The sequence below is a fragment of the Hyla sarda genome, chromosome 4 (assembly GCF_029499605.1).
Source record: "Hyla sarda isolate aHylSar1 chromosome 4, aHylSar1.hap1, whole genome shotgun sequence".
Taxonomy (NCBI): domain Eukaryota; kingdom Metazoa; phylum Chordata; class Amphibia; order Anura; family Hylidae; genus Hyla; species Hyla sarda.
Window position 1 is genome coordinate 198,831,306 of NC_079192.1, and position 27,525 is coordinate 198,858,830.

The window sequence follows — 27,525 nt, forward strand, 5'->3', positions numbered from 1 at the left end:
GTAAGTATAGCTCCCCGCCCAGGGGGCTACTTGCAGGGCAGCGGGTGAGACTTTATAACTTCATATCCTCAAAAATGTGTTACGTATAGTAAAATCTAATGCTTGGTTACTTTTTAAAGAAGTTTCCCCTTTTACAAGACCATGCAACCTCTTTAAAAAAAAAAAAAAAAAAAAAAGGATTTTTCCCAATGTACAACACCACAGTGTTCTTACATTTTCTGGTTCTCCATTAAAAAGTTCACATTAAGACTATGTTCAGACAGTGTATTTTCAGGCGTATTTTATTGGAAAAAATGAGTCTGTAAAATGACTGAAAGGCTATTTTTTCACCTGCATAATAAGTTACATGTCCCTTATTTTTACACATGTATAATATACATCCTTTTTTATATACTATGTGCACAGACATTTTGCAACAAAGGACGCAATTTTTCTGGGATTTTACATATGCATTTTTTTTTTCAATAAAATATGCCTGGAAATACACTGTGTGAACATAAATGTAAAAATGAAATGCCTTGTGCTCTCCTGTTCATCTTTTTGCCGTGGTTTTTCTAATTCCATGTCCTTTCTTTATTTAGACAAAGTGACTTCTAGCTACTTAGACTACCCAATGCACAATGTGCTTCACTATACAGGGACACAACTTATAGCTCTAACATAGACTGACTCTGATGATCAGTGCTGAGAACCAGGGAACAATAGTCTGAAAAGTAGGCAGTCACTTTCCATAAATGAAGAGGGGATATGAAATCAAAGGAACCATGGCAAAAAGATGAAAAACGTTCTGGAGAACCGAAAGGTCTCACTTCATAATATTATATTGTGTAATTAGAGGGATTTCCTAGAAAAACAAATTAGGGGCCTATGGTATGGAATTCTTACTTCCCTGATGAATAGGAATAAGGTCTCTTTTGCTCCAGAGACCCCCTTCAGTGCTTATTCAGATACAATGACACATTAAGCCCCATTTGAGAGAACACAGAAAGCATCTTTGTTCTGCTTAACTATAGGGGTCCCAGTAGGATAGACTGTTAATGTGTTTCCATCTCAAAAAACCTTTACCTGTACAGGTCTATTTACATTGCATGTTGGTGGGAGCCAATAATTTAGACTCCTGACATGTGAATATGGTACTGCAGCCAAAATATTTATATAGGTCAAAGATACCGTAGACACAACAAAAGATGCAGTGAGAACTCATAAAGACTCACAAAGACAAATACTACATCTAAAAAATGTTGTCTTGTACTGTACACTGGAATGAAACTGGTATTATGTAGAAGAACTTCAGTTTATGTAAAATTCCAGTTATTGTAGTTCTATTATAAAAGCAATATATGTTAAAAAAAAATCAACAAATTTCTTGTGCAATTTACTCTATCATTTTATAAATAAGAAACACAAGCAAATAAGCAAGCAAGCAATCTAAATCTGTCTGCGAATACCAACTTCTATTCAACTGAAAGGTCCTATCTAGTCCTCCAGGTATCATGAGTACAGGTAATACAGGATATACTGTATTATAATAACTACATTAGCTTGCTGCAATTTTGGCCACAAAACTGAAATCCAGTTAGATATTTCCGACTGACGGTGCTGCAAACAGCTGAGAAATGTGGCCAATGAAAGTATATGGCCATGTAAGTGCAGTCATTCATACTACATGGTCACTTTTAGACCAAATTAAACAGAAACTTGAAATTCTCTTGCGACCAACAATTAAAATCAAGCTTGTGCCCAATAAGTAATGCATCAGTGACTGTCTGCAATGATCAGTTAGCGAAGACTTATCTTCAGATTTCAGTAGAAGAACACATAAAAAGTATGGAATAGAGATGAACACGATTTTGCCTTATACCTGCTGTAAGAATGTACTATATTTAACCCCTTAAGGACCGGGGTTTTTTCCGTTTTTGCATTTTCATTTTTTGCTCCTTGCCTTTAAAAAATCATAACTCTTTCAATTTTGCACCTAAAAATCCATATGATTGCTTATTTTTTGCGCCACCAATGCTACTTTGTAATGACATCAGTCATTTTGCCCAAAAATCTACGGTGAAACGGAAAAAAAATCATTGTGCCACAAAATTGAAAAAAAAAACCCGCAGTTTTGTAACTTTTGGGGGCTTCCGTTTCTACGTAGTACATTTTTCGGTAAAAATGACACCTTATCTTTATTCTGTAGGTCCATACGATTAAAATGATACCCTACTTTTGATACCCTAGGTTTGATTTTGTCGTACTTCTGGAAAAAATCATAACTACATGCAGGAAAATTAATACGTTTAAAATTGTCATCTTCTGACCCCTATAACTTTTTTATTTTTCCGTGTATGGGGCGGTATGAGGGCTCATTTTTTGCACCATGATCTGAAGTTTTCAACGGTACCATTTGCATTGATAGGACCTATTGATCGCCTTTTATTCATTTTTAAATGATATAAAAAGTGACCAAAAATGCACTATTTTGGACTTTGGAATTTTTTTGCGCGCACGCCATTGACCGAACGGTTTAATTAATGATATATTTTTATAATTCGGACATTTACGCACGTGGTGATACCATATATGTTTACTTTTATTGTTATTTACACTGTGTTTTTTTTTTATGAAAAGGGGGGTGATTCAAACTTTTAATAGGGGAGGGGTTACATGATATTCATTCACTTTTTTTTTCACTTTTTTTTTGCAGTGTTATAGGTCCCATAGGGACCTATAACACTGCACACACTGATCTTTATCAATGATCACTGGTTTCTCATAGGAAACCAGTGATCGATGATTCTGCCACATGACTGCTCATGCCTGGATCTCAGGCACTGAGCAGTCATTCGGCGATCGGACAGCGAGGAGGCAGGTAGGGGCCCTCCCGCTGTCCTGTAAGCTGTTTGGGATGCCGAGATTTCGCCGCGGCTATCCCGAACAGCCCACTGAGTTAACCGGCATGGTTTCACTTTCGCTTTTAGCCGCGCGGCTCAGCTCTGAGCGTGTGGCTAAAGGGTCAATAGCGTGCGGCGCCGCGATCGGCACTGCGCGCTATTAGCGGCAGGTCCCGGCTTCACTATGACGCCGGGCCCGCCGTGATATGATGCGGGGTTACCGTGTCACCCCGCGTTATATCACGGGAGCAGGACCAAGGACGTACCAGTACGTCCTTGGTCCTTAAGGGGTTAAAAGGGTACTCCAACCCTAGACAAGATGGGGATAAGATGTCTGATCTCGGGGGTCCCACCGCTAGGGACCCCCGCAGTATTGCATGCGGCACCCACCCTGTTTTTTGTCCGGAAGCGCTGGAGGATCTGAGTCGCGACTATGGGTACGGAAGTCCGTGATGTCAGCACTCCGCCCCATGTGACGTCACGCCCGTCCCCTCAATGCAAGTCTATGGGAGGAGGCCCTTTATTACTGGGCCCTTTATTACTGAATACACATGATGCCTATGCTAGATGTTAAAGTTATATATCCTTTTTTTTATTTCTCAAATTTCATAACCATATTCAAGATAGAATGTGTAGTTATAGAAAAAAAATTATTGTTCAAGAGGTTATCCAGGATAAGGATAGTTGTTTTTTCTCTCGTACATTGCCATTTTCCCTCAGTTCTATTGAAGTGAATGGAGCCAAGTTGTAGCACTGCTTTTGGAAGAAGGGAGCTATGTTTTTCTAATCCTGGATAACCCTTTTAATAATTATGATTGTATAGAACCAAACATGTATATATTTTATAAGTGGTAGATTGTATGTTGCATAAGAGGAAAACAGATATTAAAATAACATATTAAATGGCTTTGCCATAAGGAAGGGAGCAAATTGATATCAAGGATGGAAGTGAAGCTTTGGGAGCCTTTAGTAGTATATTTTTCATACATTTCTATCTGACTCGGCAGTGTTGGAAATTAAAACAGTTACACCTCGGCCTTATCATTCATTAAATAAGATAACTATATCCTTTTAGCTAACCCGGCTTTACAGCTCAATGGCAGGTTAACTGCAAGTGAAGTCTCCAGCAATTTATTACTCTGCAATGAAAGATAGACCTCTCCTGCAGTGAAAGGCATTATTTTCTCTAGACGGGTATTAAAATGACAAGAAGCAACAATAGAAAGTGAACTACTATATCAAAGCTTTCATTTAAGCCACAGATCACGGTAAAAACAAACACACGCTTTCAATATGAAAGAAGATTACAAGTTTTGCTAAAAGATCAGACATGCCAAAGTATGCCTTTATATCAGACAAACAGGACAAAAATGCTTCTTTTGTTTGTGTAAGATTCCTGTGGTTTTCATAGCTATGATTAGGCATAGCTACAATAAAATGGCAGCAGTATATACATATGCTTACAAACGTGGAAAAAATCTTTTGTCTGGACTTTTTTTTTTCATAAAAACCCTTTTCTTTTTTTTTTTTTTTTTTTTTTTTTTTTTACCTTAACAATAAATCTAGGTTAGATTCAGCAAAACACATCAGAGGGTTTAGTTGGCATATTGTGCATAGAATGCCACTTTGACTCTCTCTATTTGGTGGCAGAGCTTGATGGCAGGGCCCAGTTTTAGTTCCATACAGTCTTGAACTGTGGGAAGAGTCAGCAATAAGAATGCTTGTCCGTCTATGTCCTAAAAAATACAGAAAAAGTACTGTTTTAGTTCACAAATACAACCTAAAAATACAGAAAGAATTTTGCATCCACTTCATAAAATCGATGGGCCCCTTGATAATTAAACTTTAAAATCTCACTATATTTATTTGTTTTGTTCTGTGTACAAAACAAAGCTTTGTTGTTCTAAAGTACATAAAAAAAATGAAGAAAGTAAAATGTCTAGCAGAGCAATCAGGAAGAGTTAACAGACAGCCAAGTGCCATATAAAAGCACACTAAAGTACAGCAGATTGACTGGGGATTCTAATACACACTGTGAAGCATGTAAGAAGCCTTGGTTTTACCTGTTCTTGGAAGATTTTTGCTAAGGGAGCACAATCTGTAGACTTAATAAATTTCACTACATCCGTCACTGTCCATTCCAAGGGGTTACTCTCTAGGACTAGACATTCTTCTTCCTCTTGCTTTTTCTCCTTTGGAAACAAAATGGTCACATATATACAGTTATTAATTCTATCTGACTATAGGGCCAGTATATGTTTATGTAACAAAAATACAATAGCTTTTCAGAAGCAGGGTTATGAATAGCTAATGTACAGCTTTGTACAATATTACATTGCTTTTGACAAGTAACGGCTGCAGATGCAGGCGGCATATGTACTCTTCAAGCTGCGAGCAATTGCCTAACATCTCTATAAACAGTTTCCTCTCATTCTCATGATAAGTACAACAGAAATACGTACATCTTTTCCACTTGTGGTGACAACCTCTTCAGCATAAGAAAGAGAGCGTGTTTTCCGGACTCTTCTTGCCCTCTCCACTAGAGGTGCTCTTTCAGATCCAATGCTATTTCTAAGGGTTACCGCTCTCCTTGGACGCACAGAAGGAACTTCCACAGAGGATGTGTCAGTATGATCATCCCGCACTTCAGAACTTGTCTCCTCACTGCATGTATCATCTTCAAGGGCATCATCTTCTGCACTTTCCTGTTAACACAAAATGATATGTTGTTACATAAAATGGGCATTAAAAAAACAATCGAGGTAAAATGAAAAAAGAAAAAAAAAAGAGACAAAAACTAAAAACTGCAGTAAAATAGGTATAAAAAGCAGCAGTGATTTTAAGCTAAGAATGTGTTCTATTAAGGTCTATGGAATAGCAGCTGACACATTGTATAAAAAAACATCTAAAATTCCAACATTTGTATTATTGTATTGTATGCAATGTGTGCACAATAGATTAGTGAGAGAGAGCAAGAACTACTGATGCCAGAAAGCCTTCACAAATCTGATAGAATTTCAAAGCAAGCTGAGCAAAGCATTAATCAGAGGACTGACTTCAGACAGTGACCTCCAGTAACCTGCAGTGCTGTGTCCAGTTGGTGCACTACAAATCCCAGCCAGATGTGAACGAGCCCATCCAAACTATCACATTACAAGCAGAGCAAAGCATTGATCAGAGGGCTGACCTCAGACAGTGACCTCCCGTCACCTGCAGTGCTGTATCCAGTTGGTGCCCTACAAATCCCAGCCAGCAGTGAACAAGCCCATAAAAGCTATTTCTTTACAATACCTAGCAAGCTGAGAAAACCAGCGGGTTGGTCTGTATTTTAACATTAATACCCATAAAAAGCATTGGAAGCATGGAATATGCATTTTGGGTCAATTTACGTGTATTTTCTGGGTTTAATTGAACATTAGTTTTAACACAGTATTTCAACCTAAGGGTTAACATAACTTTGCATTTGAGAGTTGAGAGTAAATGCTGCATAGCTATCTAAGGACAAATTATGTGTATTTTCATAGTTTAATAAAACACAAAGCATTTGTTGCTGGGTTAAACATAAATACGCATTTCTAACATTTAGAGTGAAAGTTGACTAGTAGGTATGTGACAAATTACCCCAAAAACATAAAAATAACCTCTATATGTTTTTTAATTAAAAAAATATTTATACATGTCTGGTAATGGAATTGTAGAGGGTAGAGGACTGAGCACCCTTGCCATGTCCTTTGCCAGTAAGAATGTTGGTGGCAGTACCAGCACTAGTACAGGTATCAGCAGAAACAAGATGCCTGGTAGTAGTAGCAGCCATGCCAGCAAACAAAAGTTCTCACTGTCTTCCAGAAGTTGTGTGGTTTCAGAGGATTGTATGGCCCTTGTGGACTTGTTGACTCTTTTAACGTCTTCTCAGGAGGAGGAAGAAGAGTCTGATAATATGATGTTGAGCCAGGTGTCAGTGGATTCCTCATTATCCACAGTTACATTGTAAAGTACTTACATCCTACATGGTCTGTTACATAATTTCTGTCTTCTACCAGTGTCATTTAGACCCTAAATTTAGTCAATAACATAATGATTAATAAAAAATTTTGGAACTTGTCCCTAAATTTACCTGTGGGCAGGCAGGCACACAGCCAATGCAATGTATGTGGAGCACAGAGATGTATAGCAAAATAAATAAATTTAAATGTGCACCAAAATACAAATAATTTGTTTATTTATTATTTATAATAATCCAGAGGCAAAAACATGATTTTTTTAATACAAAAATTTTTTTTTTAAAGGTTTTCAGGTGAATTCATCAGTATTTTTAACGCTTCTTTAGAGTATGTTCACACATACTTTACTTGCTGTGGATCTGACAAATGAAAATCTGCAGGTATTGTTATAGCACGTGATCAGCAGTATTTTGTGCATGAAATCTGCACTTTGTATTAGTGGGGACGTCATCCAGAAAAAATTCAAGCGAAATCCGTAGCAAGTACGGTACACATTAAAGTACACTTAAAGTGTAACTGTCATTTAAAACGTTTAAAGCAATAGTTAAAGCAATTATAAGAATCACTGCAATATATCCTGTCTGAGAAATATGCTTACTTCTGCACGCACAAGGCTGCCTCCCCCTTCCGCACTTCTTATCTGCTCATTACTATGGAAAATGTAAGTTTTCTGCTTACACTACCAATACAAGTCTTTAAAGAGGGGAGGGGAGATGAGTGAGGAGGAGAGGAAGTGTAGGCACACAGAAACAGACTCTGCAGCCTGGATTCATTAGTTAGGAAAGCTACAGTACAAAATGTAACAGACACAGTGCTGAAATCAGGTGTCTGTACCTGGTGATAGATTATTTTATACAGATTTAAAGATTAATGGGGTACTCCGGTGCTTAGACATCTTATCCCCTATCCAAAGGATAGGGGATAAGATGCCTGATTGCGGGAGTCTCGCCGTTGGGGACCTCCGTGATCTTGCACGCGGCACCCCGTTTGTAATCAGTCCCCGGAGCGTGTTCGCTCCGGGACTGATTACCGGCAACTACAGGGTGGACGGCGTGGGACGTCATGCCCCTGCCCTGTGTGATGTCACGCTCCGCCCCTCAATGCAAGCCTACGGGAGGGGACGTGACAGCTATCACGCCCCCTCCCGTAGGCTTGCATTGAGGGGCGGAGCGTGACATCACACGGGGGCAGGGGCATGACATCACACACCGCCCTGTAGTCGCCAGTAATCAGTCCCAGAGCGAACACGCTCCGGGGACTGATTACAAACGGGGTGCCGCGTGCAAGATCACGGGGGTCCCCAGCGGCGGGACTCCCGCGATCAGGCATCTTATCCCCTATTCTTTGGATAGGGGATAAGATGTCTAAGCGCCGGAGTACCCCTTTAAAGGGATACTCTGCCCCTAGACATCTTATACCCTATGCAAAGGATAGGAGATAAGATGTATGATCGTGAGGGTCCCCAGCGGCGGGACCCCTGCGATCAGACATCTTATCCCCTCTCCTTTGATCTCCCTGCTGCACCCGGTGTTCATTTAGAGCATTGGGTGCAGTGCCGGAGGTTCGTAAAGTCATAGACGCGCTCCGCTCGTGACGTCACAGCCACACACCCTCAATGCAAGTGTATGGGAGGGGGGTGTCGGCCGTCACTCCCCTCCCATAGACTTGCATTGAGGGGGCATGGCCGTGACATCACGAGCGGGGTGTGACTGTGATGTCACAACCCTCCGCTCCCACGAAGTTCGCTCCGTGCACCAGATGTCTGGGGTGTCGCAGCCGAGATCGCGGGGGTTCTGCCGCTGAATAGGGGATAAGATGTCTAGGGGCAGAGTACCCCTTTAAACAATTTACAAGTTATAAATATAGGAACAAAAATGATGGGAAAATAAAGCTATATATATATATATATATATATATATATATAATTTTTTTTACTTAAAAATAATTTTTCAAAAAAACTGAGTATTTCATTATTCAGAATTCTTTATGTAGCATACCTCAGCAGAGCCAACCGGGCTAACATCAACCACTGATGTTCGTCTCTTCTTTTGTACAAAAATTGATTTCCTCCTCTTTCTGCGCCTTGCTGGTTTGGTTTGGGTATTGTCTGCTGTGTGCTCCCCAACAGGAGGCTTTGCAATCTTTTTCCGCTTTCCATAATAATAAGCTACAATAAAAATAAAAAAGTAATGAGTGAAGATATTTCTATTGAGAAAAATGCACAAAACTACAAAATGACAACATAGTAACATTATTAAGCCAAGTTCACAGAATGTATCCTTAAAACATCTCTCTTAAGGACATAACCCTAGCTTAAAAAAAAAAAAAATTACTTCATTAAATACTGCACAAACTGCCATGTGTGAGCCTGACCTATGTATCCTGACTTCTAGGAGGACATTTCCCTTATTAGATATGTTCCTATAGCAATAAGGAAAGCATTTTCCAAGCTGTTTTTGTAAAATGCTTACCTGATCATCCAGGACGGGATCTGATTTCCATAGGGCATAAATACATGTGTGGATTTTTTTTTTTAATGGAGAGATATAAAAAAACTACTCCAATTTATACACAGTTCACAAAGAGACTAGATAGTCTACAAATGCACCAGATGTGTAAGACTAGGTTTCTAAACAGGGTTTTTTTTTTAGTATTTTTTTGGAATACTGCCACTGCAGTTTTTGAGACAAAGCCAGAAGTGTATTCAAAAGGAATGGGAAACATAAAGGAAGGACTTATACTTCTTTTCCTGATGGATCCACTTCAAACTTTGGCTCAAAAACTGAAATGGCAGATTTCCAAAAAAACGGCAGAAAAAAACCTGTTTGGAAACCTAGTCTAAGGCTAGAATTCCACTGAGGTTTTTTCATGCAAAAACGCTGATAAAAATGCCCATTTTGCCGCACAGCATTTTTTCTGCGAAAAAATGCTGCGGCCAGATGTAAGCTGCAAGTCAATAGTTAACTGTAAAATGCCAGATCCACTTAGCGTTTTTCATTTTACCATTTTTTTTAATCCTTCGAGCTCAGAAGCTGGTTTCCAAAAATGTCCTCAAATTCAGAGTATGTTTTTTTTTTTTTGGGGGGGGGGGGGGAATCCTGGTGTTTTCTTCCCATAGAAGTCTATGGAAGTGAAAAACCGCCAAGAAAAACGCCATGTGGCTTTAAACTTTGGCGTTTTTGCAGGCGGTTTTTATTCTTTTTTTGAACTTTATTGATCCAAAAAAGTGATGGAGACAATTTTTTTTGTTAAATTTCATAAGGTACCATTAAACCAATAAATTGAAAAAAGATACAGTAGTGATGGAAAAAAATTGTATTTAATGAAATTTATATTTTTTTAGAACAAAATTTTTAAACAGGGATCAATTTATTTGACTGGGCAGAGAGCTGAAAATTTAGCTGGCAATATAAAAAAATGTAAAAAGGGGCCATTTAATTATAAAAATAATATATTTTTTATTATTAATTTTGTAAAACTTTTTATTAGTAATGTATTTATGTGTTTAGTAAAGTGTGTGTTTTTTTTTACTTTAACTTAATGTATTTTTTATTTTTTAGGTAGTACTACTACTCCCAGCATGGAACAGACTGTTCCATGATGGGAGTAGTAGTACCTTTATTAATAGACAGATCACAGTGGGTGTCACTTCTGACACCCGCTGTGATCCTCTGGTATAAGCTATAGAAGCGGGCGGCAGCCGCACTTCTCTGCTCCACTGCCCGGCACTATACTCCGCTGTTATGTGAAGTTCTCTTCACTTCACAGATTCATATTTCACACTGAGAGATGTGATTGGCTGGATAGTCAGCGACATATACAAATCTGTGATGCGAAGATAACCACACATCACAGCAGAGTATAGTGCAGGGAAGGAGACTAGACAAGAGCTACCGCCCGCTTCTATAGCTTATACCAGAGGATTGCAGCGGGTGTCAGGAGTGACACCCACTGTGATCTGACCTTAATTCCAGGTACTTTTACTCCCATCATGAAGCACACTCTGCTCCATGCTGGTAGCTGTAGTACCTGCATTAATAGACAGATTGCAAAGGGTGTCAGAAGTGACACCTGGGTCATCTGTCTATTAGTACAGATACTACAGCTCCCAGCATGGAGCAGAGTGTGCTCCATGTTGGGAGCAGTAGTCCCTACAGTAAGGGACAGATCAAAGCAAGTGTCACTCCTGACAATTGTTGCGATCTTCCTTATGTGAATTTTGGGACACAGCTGTGCTCACGGCTACAGAGACGGGAGAACAGCTGATGCTGAGCAGTAGATATATGTTGTATGTCTACTGCCCAGCAAGAACTTACAGTGAGCCTGTAATGTTTATATAGTATACACATAGCTGGCTCACTTAACCCCTTGCTGAGCCGTGCGCTATGCGCCAGCCTGGCAAGGAAAGAGTTAATGTACACTGCTGGAAAGTGTAGGTTAACCCTTTGGGTGGTATACACTATATACAGCTATCTATAGATAGCTGTATATACAGTATAGTGTATACAGAAGACGAAGAAGTCCCTTTACCTCTTTCCGGACCGGCTGGGACCATGTAGCTCTGCCCCTAGTGATGCTGTCATTAGGGGGGAGGAGCTACAGATGGGAGCCAGGCTGGTAATGGTGTGAGGCTCTGTTCACATTGTACGTTTTGTACAATGTGAACAGACCCTTCTGCCAGTGTCCTCCCAGACAGGGAGACTCCAGCTGTTGCTAATGTATAACTCCCAGCATGCCCAGACAGCCTCAGTGGAAAGTGCCAAAAAATGTCCTATCCAATTATTTTTTTCTTCTCGTTTCAGATCCATGTATGCAGCGGATTAAGGCGGATTTGGAGGACTACTGCGGATGAACTGGATTTTTTTCCTTTTAATAAAATAACAAGGGCTGCGGGGGAGTGTTTTTTAAAATAAAATAATTTTTCCAATGTGTCGTGTTTTTTTTAAATTGAATTTTCAGGCTTAGTAGTGGAAGCCGTCTTATTGACGGAATCCATTACTAAGCCATTACAGCTAGTTCTAACCCCCAATTATTACCCGGTACCCACCGCCACAGGGGTACCGGGAAGAGCCAGTACCAACAGGCCCGGAGCATAAAAAATGGTGCTCCTGGGCCTAGGCAGTAACAGGCTGGCGTTATTTAGGCTGGGGAGGGCCAGTAACAATGGTCCTAGCCCACCCTGGTAACGTCAGGCTGATGCTGCTTGGTTGTTATCTGGCTGTGAATAAAAATACGGGGAACCCTATGCGTTTTTTAAATTTTTTATAAATAAATAACATTTTTATTCTCAGCCAGATACCAACCAAGCAGCAACAGGGTGTTATCAGGGTGGGCAAGGACCATTGTTACTGGCCCTTCCCAGCCTAAATAACACCAGTCTGTTACTGCCTAGGCCCAGGAGTGCCATTTCCTGTTTCCACACACCAGGAAAAACGCCAGAAAAAAAACAAAACGCAGGAAAAAGCTGTGGCAGTTTTTCCTGACAATTTTGCTGGTGGGAAAAAACCTTAGTGGAATCCTTGCCTTACCGTGACTCAGGATGTTTGTGCACCATAATTGATTATTTATTGCTAGTTATGAAAGATAATTATGGCAAAGGCAGTTTTATTTATCTCGTCTATGTCTTTTGGTTACTACATACTGATGCACTTTAGTAACTAAAGAGTGTAATTTTGGCCACCATTTAAGTGGTTTTCATCAATGTTTCCATTTATTTGCTGGAATGTGCAGACCTCTGCAAAATTTCATAGAGCCAGCTCTAATAACAAAAATATACATATTTTCCTTTAACACGGAAGTATATATATGATGTATATGACTAAGGGGAGATTTCTCAAAACCTGTCCAGAGGAAAAGTTGCTGAGTTGCCTATAGCAACCAATCAGATTGCTTCTTTTTCAGAGGTCTTTTCAAAAATGAAAGAAGCAATCTGATTGGTTGCTATGGTCAACTTAATTTTTCCTCTGGACAGGTTTTGATAAATCTCCCCCTTACGCCATGTTCACCAGTCGGAATTTCCTTTGCCGAATTGCGCATATTTCAGGCATGGAAATTCCATTTTCCCATGTCTGCACAAAGAATGAATGTGTTTATTCTTTCTGCGGAGTCTGCACGGAATGCATAGCTGTCTATGAGATGGCGCATTCCTGTGCGGTCCTAGCGCATGTCACCATGTCACCACAGAGATTCTCCGTGCAGACATTCTGACATGTGAACATAGCCTAAGGGTACTTTCACATTGGCTGATTACAGCGGATTCTTCTACCATTGACTTCAATGGGTCGGCAGAAAATCTGCAATAGAGGCATATTTGCAGATTTTCCTTCACCAATTGAAATCAATAGTAGCAAAATCTGCAGTGGATTTTCCGCAGCAGATACGCAGCCGAAAATCCACAGGTTATCCGCCCAGTGTGAACGTACTCCTAAGTGTTTACATGAAGGAGTCTCCTGATGTATACCTCTGCTGGACCCTGAACAAAATGAGTTGTGAAAAGAGCCTGAGATATAAAACAGCATCCAAAACATATTGGGAGAGAAAAAAATACATTAACATATCATGCTTTAGTTTTACTATGAATATATTATAAAAATTGCTATTTATTTCCTTGTACAGAAAAACTGAGTGCCCCCAAAAAGTACCCTTTAAACAGTGGTCTTCAACCTGCGGACCTCCAGTTGTTGCAAAACTACAACTCCCAGCATGCCCGGACAGCCAACGGCTGTCCGGGCATGCTGGGAGTTGTAGTTTTGCAACATCTGGAGGTCCGCAGGTTGAAGACCACAGCCAACGGCTGTCCGGGCATGCTGGGAGTTGTAGTTTTGCAACATCTGGAGGTCCGCAGGTTGAAGACCACTGCTCTAAAAGAATCAAAAGATTAAAAAACTGATTTTGATTTCATGACTTTAATAATATATTATTCGTTATTTTATGACACTTTCTCTAATGTATTAAAATTAAAGGGGTAGTCCAGTGGTAAAAAACGGATCCCCTATCCTAAGGATAGGGGACAAGTTTGAGATCGCGGGGGGTCCTACCGCTGGGGCCCCCTGCGATCTCTCTGTACAGGGGCAAGGCTCTCCGCCAGATAGCGGGTGTTGACCACCGCACGAAGTGGCGGCCGACACGCCCCCTCACATTGCTATGGAGTCGGAGATTGCCGAAGGCAGCACTCTGGCTCTGCCATAGAGTTGTATTGAGGAGGCGTGTCGGCCGCCGCTCCATGCGGTGGTCGACACGCCCCCTTCCCGCGGGCTGTCGGGGCCCTGTACAGGAGATCGCGGGGGGGGGGGGGGGGGCCTCAGCGGTTGGACTCCCTGCAATCTGTAACTTATCCCCTATCCTTAGGATAGGGGATAAGATTTTCACCACTGGACTACTCCTTTAATGGGATCTTTGAAACATTGGTTACTTAGCCATTTTCTTTAAAAATGTGAAACAAAAATTATATATACGGTATATATATATATATATATATATATATATACATATATATACACATACACACACACACACACATCACATTATTTTTTTTTGTGAAAATGCTGATTAACTTCAAGTGAACATAAGGGGAAAGCAGCAAGTACAATGTAACATTCTGTTCAATGAATGTGAAGTATAATGTTACCCTGAGCTGCGGAATGTGCTAGGAACACGTCATTATGTGTAAGTCAATGTATAGAACACATCCCCTACCTAGGCCTATTAAAAGCTGTGTTCAGATGCAATCCATAACAGAGCTAATTCTGGGTCTGCTGCCTACAGGGAGATTTACTCCTTAATCCAGTGTCAATAAAAATAAATAGTTTCCTGTCTCTGTAATTGTTTGTGGTCCTAATGCACCTGTCATACAGCTGGAGATGATAAATTCATTGTACACAGTGAATAAATGCTATTCTTTCCACAGGAACATACAATGGCTCCAGATACTTACTGTATTTGGTTTTCGTATGTATGGAGCAGTTTTCCGGACAAAGGTCAGTGACCAGGAATGGGCTAAACAAATTGGGACAACATTCCAATTTCATGCACACTTTGCGACAAAATTCTGCAACCTGGTCTGACGTGCGGACAATCTTCACAGTGGCCCTGTAGGATTTCCCTTTGTATCTGGAATAGGAAACAAACAGGAGATTACTTTTTCCATAGTTACACACCTGCCCGCAGCTCTCTTGAGAACCATTCTCACATGGATGGGATTTCACGTAATTGCCAATTACATCCCAGATCACCAGGCAGCTGTACAAATCACATATGGCAACACAGGTAACAACTAAGTACAGGGAGGCTGTAATAGTAATTATGTTGGGTATCACCATGATCCTTCATCTTATATCTATTTCCAATCAATAACCGTCTTCTGAATAATATGCTTTCACCCGGATTATTATAAAAATCCTATGGACTGTACAGTAATCTTCTATGCATGCTGCCTTTTTTTTTTCTCATAAATATTGAGCAGCAGCTGACAGATGTGTGCAAAGTTCACCAGTATGTCGATCCGTAACATGAAATGCACAACAGTCTTTATTTATTGTTTTTTCCTTACATCCATAGTATATCAATGCTGTTTGTAGTATATCCCCTTAAGGACGCAGCTCATTTGGGCCTTAAGGACGCAGACAATTTTATTTTTACGTTTTCGTTTTTTCCTCTTCGCCTTCTAAAAATCATAACTCTTTTATATTTTCATCCACAGACTCGTATGAGAGCTTGTTTTTTGCACAACCAGTTTTCTGTTGTAATGCCATCACTCACTTTACCATAAAATGTATTTCACAACCAAAAAAAATACTATTTGTGTGGGGAAATTAAAAAGAAAACCGCAATTTTGCTAATTTTGGAAGGTTTTGTTTTCACGTCGTACAATTTACGGTAAAAATGACATGTGTACTTTATTCTTTGGGTCAATACGATTAAAATGATACCCATGATAACATACTTTTCTATTACTGTTGCGCTTTATAAAAATCGCAAACTTTTTAACCAAATTAGTACATTTTAAATCCCCCTACTTTGAAAACATATAACTTTTTCATTTTTCCGTATAAGCGGTGGTAGGAGGGCTCATTTTTTGCGCCATGATCTGTACTTTTCATTGATACCATATTTGCTGATATATAACTTTTAATCCATTTTTTATAAAACATTTTAGGAATAAAATGTAATAAAAAAGTAGCTATTTTGGACTTTTTTTTTTTACGTTCACGCCGTTCACCGTACGGTATCATTAACATTTTATTTTGATAGTGCAGATATTTACACACACGGCGATACCAAATCTGTATATAAAATATTTTTTAACACTTTTTGGGGGTGAAATAGGGAAAAAGGCACAGTTTACGTTTTTATTGGGGGAGGGGGATTTTCACATTTTTTTTATTTAATTTTTTTACTTTTATTTTTACATTTTAAAATTCCCCATAGGGGACTATTTATAGCAATCCGATTGCTAATCCTGTTCAGTGCTATGTATAGGACATAGCACTGATCAGTGTTATCGGTCATCTTCTGCTCTGGTCTGTGGAAAGGCAGATCAGAGCAGAAGACTCCCGGAAGACAGCGGAGCCAGGTGAGGGGACCTCCGGCTGCCATGCTGGATGATCGGATCGCCGCGGCAGCGCTGGGTTCGATCCGATCATCCATTATAGTGACCGCAATGCTGCAAATGCCGTGGTCTGTATTGATCACGGCATCTGAGGCGTTAATGGCGGACATCCGCAGGATTGCAGATGTCCGCCATTACGGGCGGGTCCCTGGCTGCCATCAGTAGCTGGGACCTGCCGCGCATGATCCGGGCATCGCTCCGATGCTTGCGGTTATGCTTAGGACGTAAATGTACGTCCTGGTGCATTAAGTACCAGCTCACCAGGATGTACATTTACGTCCTGCGTCCTTAAGGGGTTAAACAGGCTCATAAATTCATGACTCCCAACTTCTTCTCCCACATAAAATAAAGGAACCATTGGTGGCACAGAAATAATAGGCCTATAGGCCATGGTATAGAACAATGGTCTCCAACCTGCGGACCTCCAAATGTTGCAAAACTACAACTCCCAGCATGCCCGGACAGCCTTTGGCTGTCAGGGCATGCTGGGAGTTGTAGTCTTGTAACATCTGGAGGTCCGGAGGTTGGACACCACTGGTATAGAAGAGGGTGAGGTTGGATTTGTTTTTTTCTCAGTTTTAGTGTTATTTTAGAGTTATTTAAAAGTGACATTTTAATAAATTTTGTATAACTTAAAAAGAAAAGAGTTACAGTAAAGGCATAAATATTCAGCCATGCTGGGAGTTGTAGTTTGGCAACATCTAGAGGGCCACCATTTGGATATCATTGGTCTAGTACATCATCATCTTTGGAGAACTGCTCTATATGTATATCATTCTATATTTTCTCCTTGCTGCAGTTGGTGGATGTTGTCATTAAAATGTTGTTAACAACAAACAAGCATTGTAGGAGCTCTGTCGATAAAAGCATTGCCATCCATAGTATTATTTGTTTAAAGCAGACCTGCCATTAGCTTTCATCTAAAAAGTTATTTTATTTGCAAAACCATCCTTTATGCCCTGTAAATAATGTCTATAGAATCTTAATTAAATAGTTAAAGGGGTTATCCAGGAAAAAACTTTTTATATATATCAACTGGCTCCAGAAAGTATAACAGATTTGTAAATTACTTCTATAAAAAAAAAAATATTAATCCTTTCAGTACTTATGAGCTTCTGAAGTTAAGGTTGTTCTTTTCTGTCTAAGTGCTCTCTGATGACAGGTGTCTCGGGAACCGCCCAGTTTAGAAGCAAATTCCCATAGCAAACCTCTTCTAAGCTGGGCGGTTACCGAGACACTTGTCATCAGAAAGCACTTAGACTGAAAAGAACAAACTTAGCTTCAGAAGCTCATAAGTACTGAAAGGATTAAGATTTTTTAATAGAAGTCATTTACAAATCTGTTTAACTTTCTGGAGCCAGTTGATATATATATATATAAAAAAAAAGTGTTTTCCTGGATAACCCCTTTAAGTTAGGCATATAGAGCATGGGTAAGTATTTGACATCTAAAATTTGGTTTATGCAGCGCATTTTTGTGATGTCTTTGTTGTGTTTTGAAGGTCAAGCAAAAAATAAAAAATAAAAACGTGCCAAATCCACATTTTTTTTTACTGGGAATCTCCATAATTTATAACTTATTGAAAGTGCAGTTTTAGCAGATAAAAAATATTTTTGAAATATTTCACTTGTTAAAAATCCTTATTGCAAAACCACTGTAACTTGGATACCTGCTTCCTTCCATGTGTATTATCAGTCGTCATTACTTTCTTGTATTGCCCCATGGTTTACTATTTGGTTGGGTTATCTGTACTTTTCACTGAATAGTCAGATTGGCAGGAAGTTTAGTGCAAAAAGGGGATGTGAATGCTAGGTTAGGAAAATATGAAAACTAAGCTAAGGGGGTGTGATTGGGAGGTGGTGTAAATCATGTTTTTGTATTTTTTGATTTTTTTGCTGAGCCCAGCATTCATACCTCTTTTTGTGATAAAATTCCCAACTATTTGACTGTTCCGTAAAAAGTACAGATAGTCAACAAAATGTTAAAAAATCTATATCTCGGAAATGGTGTGGCGTAGCAAGAAAGTACTGAAATCAGGGAACATGAGGTTACACAATGATATATAAAATTGTTATTTTTTTAAAAAATTTTTTTGGACTGATGAACATTGTATCCACTCCAAACAAAGCATCCCCGAAGGGCTTGATGGTCAACCTACCAATACTATGATATAGTATTTTTAGTGATGATTTCTGGCACTGAAACTTCAACAAAAACTGTATAGTCTAAAACACTGATCCAGAATATAACAGCAGACAACAAAAATAAAATATAGAAAAGGACCTTGAGATTCCTTAAAGAGAATACCTATTATGGAAGTGGACAGGATCTTTTTGAAAACTAGAGGAATTTGGGCAGGACAATGCTTGTTTCTGGTAAAGATAAAATATTCTCCCTGTATTCCCAAGTTGTGTCTTCATATTGCATTAACCTAGTTCCAATTTAATAGATTTTCTCTGTGTCTGTTATGTTATTGACCCTGAAAATCTTCCAGATTATGGCTCTGTAGACAGCTTTACATCCCTTATGTCTGCAAATGGATTTTGTGTAATTCCACAAAATGATCTAGACTAGAAAGTCAAACTGTTTCCTTACAAAAAATCAGTTTACGCAATTGACTAAAGTAAAACTGCACATGGTTGTCTATAGAATGGGATGGGAACATAATGCTTGCCAGCTCTTGTACTATATGTCCTTACTCATCAGGTGTATACAAATTGACAAGAAAACCGTGTCAAGATTAATAACAGCAACATGAATAGGATCACTGGTGACTTGTATTGGTGAGAAAGCCTAAGGCATACCGACCTTTGAAATCGTATCCTGAAAATTATAGTTAATTGTACAGTATTTCTTTTACTGATATATAAGTTAGAGAATTCCAAAATCTACAATGCAAATGATAAAAGGTTGTGGAAAGAGGGGCAGAAAATGTCTAAGAACAGCTAACAGACATATAGATGTACAGATAGGTATTAGATAGATAGAACAGCTAACAGACATATAGATGTACAGATAGGTATTAGATAGATAGACAATAGAGATATATCATACATAAAATATAGATAGATCTATAGATAGAAAAATAAAAGAAACATAGATAAATGATCAATGATGGACGTGGAAGGAAGCAGCTGCCCAGAGTCAAGCAAATATATAATACATATAATAAGCACCTAATACCGCCTATGGCTGGGATCACACTGCAGTTTTTTCCATTGTTTCTGTGCTTAAAGGTAACGGAAAAACTGTATGAATGGTAGAACACAGATGGAAACAGAATATTGTTTATTAACGTAACCCACAAGCTGTGAGATATTACTCGTTCCTCTGTAAATTACTGTTTTCGTATTTTTGTCCGTCTAAACACAATTTAGTGAGCTCCAGATTTATCGGAAATGGCCACTTCTGGGTTTAGTAAATGATCTCTTTAGTGTTGCTAGGAGATTAGAATTTACTGAATAAACCCTGCCCAGATGATAAGCTCCTTACCGGAGACTATATAACTGGGTAAATGATTTAGAACTTATTTAATTTACAATTAGATCTTGTGTTAAAAGACTGTAGAAAAAAAAATAATAGTAATAAAATACAACCTCTACAGGCAATGTGCAGTTACATTAGCCCAAATAAAGCACTTCTACCCTGCATTCCAACCTTAATATTTCTAAATGATAACACCTTAATATTTCTAAATTATAATGTCACCATTTAGAGTACAATACCAGTACATGCAGTCAGAAACATTGTAGTTGCCTGGGAAATAAAGTTTACATGCATTATAATAATTTTAGGTAGTACAAAAATGATTTTCTATTGCAATTCATACTAAGTAAATAAAACACTGTAACCCTTCAATATTTTTCTGTAACCTATTGTAATAGGTTCACATAGCATCTTTCTGGCATAATAAAAACTAAGATAGAAGCTGTACATCCAGAGTATTCAATCAGTAGCGGGTGCTCACAGGTATAGGACCATGGGACATCAATCCAGAGCAATATTTCTTGGATAAATGCAGCACATCAAACAAGTATATCAGTGCAACGGTGATATATTCCATAGTGTATAGAAAAAATACATTTGACAGTCAGCACTCTATGTATGTAAAAGTGAATCATTTTAGGCATTTGTTGGCAGATCTGACATGTTTCAGATCTGCCAGCAACTTAGTTGTCAGGTGGTGATGAACCCATGTTTCTTACAAATTGGCAGCTTTAAAGGAAAAATGAAATATTTTACACAAAAAATTTAAATAAAATAATAAAATGTGGACAGTACATAACTATTTAGTATTTGTGATCACTTGTTTAACAGACTCACATACAGTATATATATATATATATATATATATATATATATATATATATATGTATCAATGTCTCTAGGCACATATCCATAAGATATGCCAAATGAAACTGATAGATGCAGGTTCCAAGTCTATTTGAAGATTAAGGGCCTCTTGGCCCCTGCTGAAGGAGGTTGGAAAGCTGAATAAACAGCCAAGCCAGCCATTCTGCTTAGTTTGCTCATCTCCTTTTGCCCTTATTGGACTTCGGTAAACAGCGTGGTATCACAAGCTATTCTGTGTCTGCAATGCTTGAAAAAGGCAGTTTGTTTGCCGAAACGTTGCATCTGGGTAGCTACCAATAAAAGTCACTTTCCTATATATACAGTGACCCCCCAACCTACGATGGCCCAGACATATGATAATTTCAACATGTGATGGCCTCTCAGTGGCCATCGCATGTTGAAGGCAGCATCAACATACGATGCTTTTGTATGTCGGGGCCATCGCATAAACAGCTATCGGGCAGAGAAGACTGCTTCAGCTGCCACCGGATAGCCGTTTACGGTGCCCCGTTTGGTCCGCTGACGATCACTCACCTGTCTTCGGGGCTCCGGCGCGTCCTCTTCGGGATCCCCTCCATCGTCGACACTCTCACGTCGCTGCGCACACCATCCCATCATCCAATAGGAGCGGCGTGCGTAGCGACGTGATGGCGGTGATGGAGAGCGGCGATGGAGAGCGAGGATGCCGGCAAAGCTGAGGCCTTACCATAGCGTTGGGGACAACCCGGGGACGCGGCGACAGCGATGAAAGGCAACATCCCGGGCAGCGGTGACGAGCGGTGACGGTCCGGAGCGGCGGGGACAGGTGAGTACAACTTCCTATACCAGTGGTATTCAACCTGCGGACCTCCAGATGTTGCAAAACTACAACTCCCAGCATGCCCGGATTACCATCGTACGTTGAGGGACCACTGTATATATATATATATATATATATATATATATATATATATATATATCTCAATGAATGTAGAAGACTGGCACTACTTGCATATATCCCCTATGCTATCAGGCTGTGAATATCTGGAGCTGATAAGGACCCATGGCTGGACATATGCTGTGCACTATCTTAAGAAGGTGCTGATCCTCAGAGTAAAGTTCATAGATTATGCGAATCATCCATGCATAAGAAAAAGGTTGCACTCACCAATCCACTTCAGTGCTTTATTTCTTGAACGTGAACGGGTGGTACTTACAAACAGGACACAAAACGGAACGACACGTGTTTCACGCTAGTAGCGCATCGCCTGGCTCTCCAGGAGAGCCAGACGATGCGCTACTAGCGTGAAACACGTGTCGCTCCGTCTGATCAAGTTCACGATCAAGAAATAAAGCACTGAAGTGGATTGGTGAGTGAGACCTTTTTCTTATGCATGGATGATATATATATATATATCAAATTAAATGAAAGGAGGAGGTAGGATAACAGGACAGGGGCCCGTTGAATACTACTCTATGTTCTGTATATAATGAATTTGCTTTCTACATATTTAGAGACTGTATATTAAAACGTGTTGATACATTTATATAGTTGTAAATATTATATATGAGTAGGCATTACTTCATCTGCTTTAAATTGTTTGAACCCTTTTCTTCACGATCACATGAAATGGTTTATTCTTCGGTTTTGCTTCAGCGTATTAGAAGTAAACACAAGTAAATATAGGCACACCGAGCATACATTCATCATTATGTCATTTGTAGAAACATGTATAAAAATCTGCAAATACTATAAATCTGTCACAAAGTGTCAGTTACACCGTAAAATGGATCCTATAAAATATCATTAATGAACTGAGTTGTTTTCAATAAATGTGTCATAAAATGTACAACTGGCAGGGTTTCAAGCGGTCTCAAGGAGTGCTGCTGGTAAGCCACGACTATTGTAAAACGATATTGCAAGCAAAGGATTACAGATGAGTAAATCACAGATAAGATACTTAAATCCTATTAAACGATATTGCTTAGAAAAATCTATTAGGCTGTGTTCATATGTTTAGGTTTTTAGTTGAAATTATTGAATACTAAGCCATAAACAGATAAAAAAAAAAAAAAAAAGAAGAGATTAAATAATTGGAATAAAAAACCTGAATGTGCAAACACAGCCTTAGGAGCCACAATCAGAAGTGTATCATTAAGGCTATGTTCCATTTTTTTTTTTTTTTACAAAACTAAAAACTGCATTTTCCTGTGTTTTATAAAAAAATGTATGGTGTTTTGCCTTTGCGTTTTTATTCCTTTGGCAGTTTTATTTTACAGTCATGGCCGTAAATGTTGGCACCACTGAGATTTTTCAAGAAAATGAAGTAATTCTCACAGAAAAGGATTGCAGTAACACATGTTTCGCTATACACATGTTTATTCCCTTTGTGTGTATTGGAACTAAACCAAAATAGGGAGGAAAAAAAGCAAATTGGACATAATGTCACATCAAACTCCAAAAATGGTCTGGACAAAATTATTGGCATCCACAACTTAATATTTTGTTGTACACCCTTTGGAAAAAATAACTGAAATCAGTTGCTTCCTATAACCATCAATAAGCTTCTTACACCTCTCAGGTCCAGGTCTCACTTATTGGAAGGGCGCCTTTTCCCAACCACAGGTGTTCAATGGGATTTAGATCTGGACTCATTGCTGGCCACTTCAGAACTCTCCAGCGCTTTGTTGCCATCCATTTCTGGGTGCTTTTTGACGTATGTCTGGTGTCATTGTACTGCTGGAAGACACAAGATCTTGGATGCAAACCCAGCTTTCTGACACTGGGCTGTACAGTGCGACCCAAAATCCCTTGGTAATCTTCATATTTCAACAACTAGTGTAACAGTCACTGTTCAATGTATAGGTCTCCCACTTCTTAAATCACACAAAATCAAGGGAACCTTTTTTCTTCAATAACATAAAACTTCACTTTTATTACACGTTTCCTTTGCCATCAGTTGTCAGGGACCAAGCTTTGGGGCATTTTTATATTTGCAGAGTTTGCCACTGTGTGTGTGGCTTTGGTGGCTGCTGTACACTCAATGAAGAGCCCGCGCTCATTTTAAAGGCAGTCGTCCCTCCCCCCTGAATGACGTACCCACTCAACTCAATCTCCGTAACTTTGCAAACACATGCCCATTACCTGAGAACTGAAGTACCTGAGTCAGTTCGTTTGCTGGGGTGGGCTCTAGATACACTACGTTAGGATGTGCTCCAAGCCTCGTTCTGACAACTGAGAAGCTTAATACCAGGCGGCTTTTGTGTCAAATGCGCTGCGATCCTGATACTGATTCACAGCTCACAATGTAGTACTTAATACCATATGTTGTATGCACTGTTTCCAAGCATATATCATTTTTGATAGAGGTGCATGCCAATTGCACTGCAATCCCGGTGCTTGTCCACAGCTTGATTGACTTATTTTCTACCATATACTGATCACCCTATTTACAAGTCTAATATTGATAAAGATGTATCAATCATAGTCGTCTTTAAAAACATTACCAAATTATATAAGGATCATGTCAGGTCCAGCTGGGAAATATCAAGTCTGGGGAATTATATTAGTAATCACATAGTGCCAAGATGTTTACGTATACCCCTAACCCCTGCACCGCATATACAGACCCCCAATATAAAGGAGAAGTGGCAAAAGGAAGCGACAGAAAGCTCCTTAAGATTGATGAAAGTGTTATTGGAGGAGGAGCGAGTACAGTTTAATTTAATAGCAGCTAAACTAAATGTGGCAATTGAGGGCATAAACGTATACAAAGGAGACCCGTCTTTTGAGAAAAAAAGAAAAAATTCTGGAAGCACGTCAAATTTAAAAGGGACTTACAAGATTTTAAGAGTAAACAGGAATACAAAATTTTGAAACAATCTTCAGCCCAAATCCAAGATCCAGGATACTGGTCCAGAGTTTATAATCCCCTTACAGGGGAGTTCAGGGCAGAGGTGGAAATAGAGGAGGGGGGAGAGGATCTAGGAGAGGTTCGCAGAGAGGTTTGAGAAGCAACAACTAAATAATAAAATACAAAGTACTGATCAGGCACTACAAGTAATTAATTTGTCTTCTAGAGTGTTGAGTGACGCAGAAATGAATGTCCCGGCGAGGGGGCTATCCTTCATGCCCAAGGTGAGGTACAATCCATTCCTGTGGGGGAAGGATATAAACCTGTTTGCGAGGAGGCTCAAGTAGAGGAAGAATATGGCCTTGAATCTTCAGAGATGGCCCTATTTAGGGACATGGGACAACTCATGCAAGAAGGTTTCATACAGGAGGGTTAGGATCCTTTTGCTCAATTAAGCAAAAAAAAGTACACATGCTCCACCTCTAGCAGACTATTCAAACGTAGACATTTTTTTTGACGTGGTGTCTAATGCATTGCGTAAATTGGGTGATGAACCGTCCAGACATTATAACATTTCTCAACCTGAAAGTGAAGCACTTAAGAGTTTGGAACAGGACTCCTCCCTGGTCATCAAACCCTCGGATAAAGGGGGTAATATTGTATTGATGACCAGGGAGGATTATCATGAGATGTGTCTCCAGGTTCTTAACAATAGAGAATGTTACCAACCAAAAAGTTTGGTGATGAATTGCTAGGTATTTTGGATTGAGCTAGGGCTACTGCTCTGATTAACATGAAGGAATATGAGTACATGAAACCTTCACATCCGATAATTGCCAGTTTTTGTGCTATTCCAAACATACAAGGGCTACCCCCATTGAGGGGCCGCCATATTGTATCCAGAATAGAAAACCTCACAGAAGTAGCAAGTGAGTATGTGGATGTCATATTGCGCCCATTTGTTTATATCTTACCCTCATTTGTGAGGGATACTACTGATGTGCTGAAAAGTAGAAGAGGATTTAAGAGGAAAAATTAGAGGATTTAAGGATCGAGAAGGGGGCCCTTCTAGCATCATTAGACGTGGAGGCCCTTTACTCCTCAATACCGCACGAGAGAGGTTTGGAGGCCACATCATTTTTTCTTCAAACAAGAGGCATGCAATATGGCCCACATAATTATTTTTTCCTGGAATTCCTAACAGTTTGAAGGGCAGTTCCTATACCAACAGCGAGGTACAGCAATGGGGAGCCCCTGCACCCCCAGTTATGCAAATCTGTACCTCGGTTGGTGGGAGGACCTGCATGTCTTCGGGGAAGACATGTCTCTATGGACTGACCACATAACTATGTGGGTCAGGTTCATAGATGACGTTTTCCTGATCTGGACATCTACTGAGGACATGTTTAATGATTTTGTCAAAACCCTTAACAGAAACACATTGGGCTTAGAATTTGCTTTCACTTGTAGCAAAAAAGAGTTAGTCTTTTTAAACTTAACCCCCAGTTATGCAAATCTGTACCTCGGCTGGTGGGAGGACCTGCATGTCTTCGTGGAAGACATGTCTCTATGGACTGACCACATAACTATGTAGGTCAGGTTCATAGATGACATGTTCCTGATCTGGACATCTACTGAGGACATGTTTAATGATTTTGTCAAAACCCTCAACAGAAACACATATGGCTTAGGATTTACTTCCACTTGTAGCAAAAAAGAGTTAGTCTTTTTAGACTAACCCCTTAAGGACTGAGGGTTTTTCCTTAAGGAGATAAGTCTAAAAAGACTTAAGGAAAAACCCTCAGTTTTTCCACATGATGGCTTATTTTTTGCGCCACCAATTCTACTTTGTAATGACATCAGTCATTTTACCCCCAAATCTACGGCAAAATGGAAAAAAAATCATGGTGCGACAAAATTGAAGAAAAAATGCAATTTTATAACTTTTGGGGCCTTCCGTTTCTACACAATATATTTTTCGGTAAAAATGACACCTATTTATTCTATAGGTCCATATGATTAAAACGATACTCTACTTATATAGGTTTGATTTTGTTGTACTTCTGGAAAAAATCATAACTACATGCACGAAAATTTATACATTTAAAATTGTCATCTTCTGACCCCTATTACTTTTTTATTTTTCCGCGGGCGGGGCTGTATGAGTGCAAATTTTTTTTTGCGCCGTGATCTGGAGTTTTTAGAGGTACCATTTTTGTATTCATCTGACTTTTTGAGCGCTTTTTATTCATTTTTTCCATGATATAAAATGTGATCAAAAATACACTATTTTGGACTATTCTGGAATTTTTTTGTGCGTACGTCATTGACCAAGAGGTTTAATTAACGATATATTTTTATAAATTGGACATTTCCATATCGATTTCACATATGTTTATTTTTATTTACACAGTTTTTTTTAAATGGGAAAAGGGGGTGATTCAAACTTTTATTAAGGAAGGGATTAAATGATCTTTATTAACTTTCTTTTTTTTCCACTTTTTTTTTTGCAGTGTTATAGCCCCCTCTAGTGGGGGCTATCTTTGTTATCTCATAGGATAACATTGATTGATGATTCTGCAGCTTGACTGCTCATGCCTGGATCTCTGCGATTTTGCTGCGCCGGTCCTGAACAGCCCTCCGAGCTAGCCGGGAGCAGTTTACTTTCACTTTAGAAACGGCAATCAACTTTGAATGCTGCTTTTAAAGGGTTAATAGCGCCATTCTTCGAGGTCGGGCCAGACTTGCTATGGCACGTCATGGCCCGCATTATAGAAAAGGAGCGGACTGAAGGCGTACAGGTACGCCCTGCGTCCTTGAGGAGTTAAAAATTTGGGTGGTCCATGATA

The 27,525-nt window shown here is 39.3% G+C and overlaps 1 protein-coding gene and 1 long non-coding RNA gene across 4 annotated transcripts in view; one reads left to right on the forward strand and one right to left on the reverse strand.

Annotated features, from left to right (window-relative positions):
• LOC130368884 (uncharacterized) overlaps positions 1–7,638 on the forward strand; it is a 34,157-nt gene extending 26,519 nt beyond the window's left edge. The window contains exon 3 of the long non-coding RNA XR_008892596.1: positions 7,169–7,638. This is a non-coding gene — a long non-coding RNA (uncharacterized LOC130368884). The remainder of the gene's footprint in view (positions 1–7,168) is intronic.
• Positions 1–27,525, reverse strand: part of SFMBT2 (Scm like with four mbt domains 2) — a 273,183-nt gene that overhangs the window by 2,774 nt on the left and 242,884 nt on the right. For all 3 annotated transcript variants that reach the window (XM_056573248.1, XM_056573247.1, XM_056573250.1), the window contains 5 exons: positions 14,817–14,992; positions 8,881–9,050; positions 5,345–5,587; positions 4,946–5,074; positions 31–4,618 (listed from right to left, as the gene is read on the reverse strand). In XM_056573248.1, coding sequence (XP_056429223.1) covers positions 4,478–4,618; positions 4,946–5,074; positions 5,345–5,587; positions 8,881–9,050; positions 14,817–14,992 — 859 coding nt within the window. In that variant the 3' untranslated portion in view covers positions 31–4,477. The remainder of the gene's footprint in view (positions 1–30; positions 4,619–4,945; positions 5,075–5,344; positions 5,588–8,880; positions 9,051–14,816; positions 14,993–27,525) is intronic.